Here is a 5,360-nt window from a genome sequence, read left to right on the forward strand (position 1 = left end):
GCCATGCCCGTTGGTTTTGATTGATCTATCCATTTCCATATATCCAGCATAGTAGGCAGTTAATCAGATATAACAATTTAAGTGCTACATAAAGATAAATTGTCATGGCAGTTCCTAATTCTTCAGTTTTCTAAGATTTTAAGTGGCTTTTGAAGGTAACAGAAGAGAAATCCTAAGCAATTAAATTCAAACATATGTACATTCTTAATCTGAATGTCAAAACAGGATGTGTAGTAATTAAGTCCTTGCAGTTCTGCTATTTGGGAATATTGTGTAAGATGGATGATGATGATACTTGAATTGGGAGGTGGAGTAGAGTAGGATTTCTTTCTCTTTTGGGATTTGAGACTACATAAACTCCATCATGCTTGGTGGCACCTATTCTTGCCATTTCACACTGAGGCTTATATATGGTGGATGGCAAGTATCCATGCCACACTGAGTCATGCCTGCTCAGTGTGGTGCACATTAAATAGGTGTAGTTTTGTTTCTAGTCTCACTTTTTAAAAATTCAAATATCCTACATGTACTTCTTATTTTTCACTCAAGCAGCTTACTGCACAAGGGACTCAGTGTGTGGCTTGGTCTGGCATGAGTAAAAGCTGTCATGTTAGGGATAACATTTATATTAAATAAAATAGTTATAAAAGGCAAATTTATCTTAATGTTGGAGTATATCCATTGTTCTAAAAGTTGATAGCAAAATGTATGGTAAGAAAGTTTTGATTTTATAATATTACTTGTGCTATTATTTGAGATCTTTTTGGATATGTTGATTTTTAAGCTTTGCCATTTATGATTTACAAAATCCATGGCTTTCCATTAAATTTAGATGTGAAAGAGGTCAAGAGAAAGAAAACATTTAGGAAATGCTAAAATTGTTTTCAGATATACCCCCTGCCCCCAGAGTAAAAGCTAGGAACCACTAATTCATGTATAAAAAACAGTTGTGACTATGGGTATATAACATACCATGTACTAATTGATATTCTTTTTTCACTTCTCTAGAACAAAGAAATTTCGTGGAGATCATTCTTGCTTCCAGCGGGTGAAAAATACTCAGGTGAACTGAGTGAGCAGATGATCAGTCTGGAGGAAGACTCTCAGACTGGACCACTGCAACTCCTCACTGGGGAAAGAATATTCCTTGCAACATCCAGCAACCCAGAGTTTAGCCCACTTTGGCAGCCCCTTCTGGACACAACAGGTGCCAAAGTGCGAGTGAAACCTGCCCGTAATGGTTAGTAGAGTGGAACAGTATAAATTCTTGTTGAGTTTAAGTCAATTACTGCAAAGTGTATTTACTTAAATGTAAAAAAAAAAAAAAAAAAAAAAAAAAAAAAAAAAACTCTTTATGCACTTTGTTTTTCTTTCTTTACTTTTAGGTAATTTGAACAGAGTCTTGGACAAGAGTATAAAAGTAGTGGTTGCTGATCCTACCATCCCAGAAGCAGAGAAACAGCGAGCAGAGCAGCTGTCCATACCCGTTGTATCAACAGAATGGGTAATACAATCGCTCATTGCTGGGAAACGCATCTCGTATGGAGCATATCCAAGTTTCAGATATGACTACCGTGACTCAGCAACACCAAGCAAGTTAGATAAAAAGTAGCGCTCATGACGGCTTACTCCCTGAACCTGAGTTCAAGGTTGAGGGTAAGGACTTTTTGTAATTTATAATGTAGGATGAGTTTTGAGATCGTTTCTTTCTTGCATCAAAATTATTGTCATTTGTAATTGAAAGACTACTGCCTGCAATTCATGCTGAATAAGTGATTAAACTGTTTCAAACATGAAACTCTCACACAACCATATCATGAAAAATCATATTTCAGCACTTACTTCACTATTTTTATATGTAATGGTAGTTTGAATTATTGTAATATAGAAATGTATACATGTGAGCCAGTCATTGTGAAGATTGTTTCATATTTACTTTTTAAAATATTAGTTATAAAAGAAATAAATGAAGAGTATGAATATACAAACCATTTATTTGGAGACGTAGAAAGTATATCTAAAAAAAAAAATTTATTTGTTCAATTGCGAAGAAAGAGTAATCATTATATGAAACTTGTAGTAGTTAGTTAGTAGAGTAGTAATAGTACAACTTTGGTATTGCAGCAGTTTTAAAGAAATTTTACCAGATTCATATTTAAGGAGATAGAGAAGAAAAAAGTAGGTTGACAATAGCACAAAAATAGATGAGTTACGTAGGAAACATCCCATTCTGGGATGAAAAAAGGTTAGCGTTGTTCACGTTGGGGGATGTTGATGGATATCAACAGCAGTACCAGCTTTTCTATGTCAAGTTGTATATATATTGTACTTTTACCAAAGTATAAAAATTTTAAATTTCTTGTTGATACAACTTTGTACCTTGTTATAATAATTAATTATTATTGTAAATCAGAAAACCAACAACAAATATTAAAGTAGGAGCAATGCTTTATATGCTCTGCATCTATATCATAGTGTTGTGTTTTAGAGTTGAAGTGTAAATCTAAAACTGTGTTGTTCAGTTTGATTTATTTTCTTTCAGCATTATAAATGCGTTTGTTGCAAGTAGCCATAAAAAAAAACATTGTCAGTGTGACACATTGTCTTAATGCAAGTACAGAACTCAATAAGGCTCTCTTTCAAAGTTAGAAACTGATTGGTTGTCAGAGCAGTTCCTTTACTTATTGCAAGAAAAGTGAAAAAGGCAGTTTTTATTTTCAACTAGATTGTTTTAGGTGTGTACAATTGTATTTAGGTAATGGTATTGATACAATTAGTAGGTTACCATCTGATGTGTACAGTCTGAGAAAGCACTAGCTGTAATTTACACCAGCAATAATGATTTTGGTCATTTTTATGTTTATATATTATTTTAGCTTGATGAGAATCATCACAACAGAGAGCATTTAACGAGTAAAACAGGTAGTTTTTGCCACCAACTTCTGTAGTGATATCTGTGGTAGCAACATAGTTGGTACTGCAAATGTTTTAGTGATTCCACACATAGAGTCAGATATTCAAGGAGGAAGCATTTTTTTTCTGTCCAGAATAGGCATATGCTTATTATATGGTCTGGTAGGTTATGAAAATGAGTCTTGTTAGAAGAGAAGCCATATTATTAAATGGTGTGAAGGCAGCATTCAGTTAAAAACTGGATAACCCTTCACCTAAAAGGAATTTTAGTTACAACTCTATTTTTGTTATAAGTTCAGCTTATAATGCATTTATCTTTTATTTCCATAGACAAGTCTTAATGATGCAATCTGATATCTGTTATGTGATAGTTTCAAGGAAAGCATATTCTCTGCTTGAGGGTTCTATATTACAGTAATGCAGTACTTGGTCATTCTGTTAGAATTATGGTAAATATTCATGTGAAGGCAACTTGTGCTCAAGCAGAGACTAACTGTATTACTGCATTTTTTAATCATATTTTAGTCATAATTTTTTTCTCCAATAATTGCCTCTATAAACTAGGGGACATTTTTTTTAATGAATCATTTAGGTGTATCACCTACTTATTTTTTATACCTCAATTTTTTTATTATGTTTTTTTTCTCCATGCATAGTGTGATGTTACATGTAAGTGGTGTATTCATATTTAGAAAATTCATTGTAGTGTCTCTCTTCAACAACTATTTGTGTAAATCCATGTTTTTTGGCAGCAGGACCATTTCGGTAAATAATTACACAATTTTTCAAAGTAGTGAATTAAATGGTTAGCACTTAATAAGAAAAGCATAAAAGGTTAACAACTAGGGAAGACTGTACTACTCTTGATAGTTAACAGTCAGTTAATGAAACAGTTGCTTTTGCCAAAGTAAGTACAAAAAATGAGATACATTACATTCCAAGTTTTAGAGTGTGTTCTTTTTTGACATATATCTGAAGGCCTTCTTTTTAATCCTCTGTGTGCCCCAAGAAATCTGTTAGAATGGAATTACCAAATTTTGCAAAGGACTACTTCCAGGTCCCAGTCCACAAAAAATATAACGGCCTTTCTCTGTGCACTGTCATCGTTGTGTGGCAAAGAGAGTTCAAAGTTTTGCATATATAGTAGTATATAAAAAAGACACACACACACACACACACAAAGGGTTAATTTAGAGGGGCAGATATTCTGTACTGCCTTCTGCTATTGGATGTGAATGGAATATAGTGGATCCTTTTATAACTCACACATACAGAGCTGCCAATCTTTCCTAGTCACAGCTATTACCATTAGTACTCTGGATACAGTTACAGTTACAAATACAAACATATTTATATCATAAAAAAATTATTAAAGAAATTAGTAATCCTTGGTTGATAGCTCTGTAGGTAAACTTACCCATATGCACAATCAACTCTTTAATAATAGAAAAAGGAGTGGTAAATGAATGAGATAAATGCTGATTAGTCTAAAAGCTATCCATGTAAATCATACTTGTGCACAAAAGCTCTTATTAGATAAAATGGTCAAAAAGACAGAACTCAAGGTTTCAATTCAAAGTGAAACACTGACCTACTTAAAACTTGTTATATTGGTTTTGATGTGTATATTGATTTTTTTTTCTAAAGTATTTTTTAATCTCTCAAATGAGTAGCTTATCTTTGTACTTTCTCTGTACCCATCTATTTCTTCACACTCCCCAACAGTACCTTATCCTTTGTTATCATTCTATTGACCATTTTTGAAGGAAATGAGATCCCTTATTTTCATTTACAGTAATAAAGTATTATTTGTTCATGGCATTTTAAAGCATGTTTGAAAGAGATCAGTGTTGTAGTCCACAGACTGTAAGTAAACATTTCCATGGAAAGCTTCAGGCATTTATAAACAAAAAAGATATTTATACATGTACATATTTCTTTTGCCTATTAATTTTGTAGTAAAGCAAGTCCAAGAAAAAAACTCTCAATTGGCAAAAGGGAAGTTACCTGTAGATATTTACCAGTATAAGAATTTAATAAACTGTGTTCTCCTTTTTATAATCATTATTATTAATGGCTTCCTCCTTCAGCAAATGGAAAAATAAACTTTAGTTAAATGTGAAATCTTAAGTGTATGACAAATCCCTGCCTCTTAAAACATACTTGGAATGCATGTATGCTGTGCCATATATATGTCTTTAAAACATGAACTTGTTTCTTTTAACCACTTCAAGCTACCTTTAAGTGTCTGTTCTAAAAGTCCATTGTGACAGACAATGTTAACCGAATTGGTTACATGGTATTTTACAGTTGTAAGTAGGAACATATCAATGTTTTTGTACAGCTGAACATCAAAAGTCCAGACTCTTCTCAATTGGAAAATGTTTCCCTGCAGTAAGTATAAAAAGAAAGTTAATGCATTTAAGTTGCCTTTATTATAATTTATT

At 32.7% G+C, this 5,360-nt stretch overlaps 1 protein-coding gene across 1 annotated transcript in view; it reads left to right on the forward strand.

Moving 5' to 3' along the window:
• Window positions 1–5,120, forward strand: part of LOC119597629 (TP53-binding protein 1-like) — a 20,582-nt gene extending 15,462 nt beyond the window's left edge. Inside the window, exons 10-11 of the mRNA XM_037947227.1 lie at window positions 1,009–1,240; window positions 1,386–5,120. Coding sequence (XP_037803155.1) covers window positions 1,009–1,240; window positions 1,386–1,612 — 459 coding nt within the window. The 3' untranslated portion in view covers window positions 1,613–5,120. The remainder of the gene's footprint in view (window positions 1–1,008; window positions 1,241–1,385) is intronic.
• The last annotated feature ends 240 nt before the right edge of the window (window positions 5,121–5,360 follow it).

The sequence above is a fragment of the Penaeus monodon genome, chromosome 3 (assembly GCF_015228065.2).
Source record: "Penaeus monodon isolate SGIC_2016 chromosome 3, NSTDA_Pmon_1, whole genome shotgun sequence".
Classification (NCBI taxonomy): Eukaryota; Metazoa; Arthropoda; class Malacostraca; order Decapoda; family Penaeidae; genus Penaeus; species Penaeus monodon.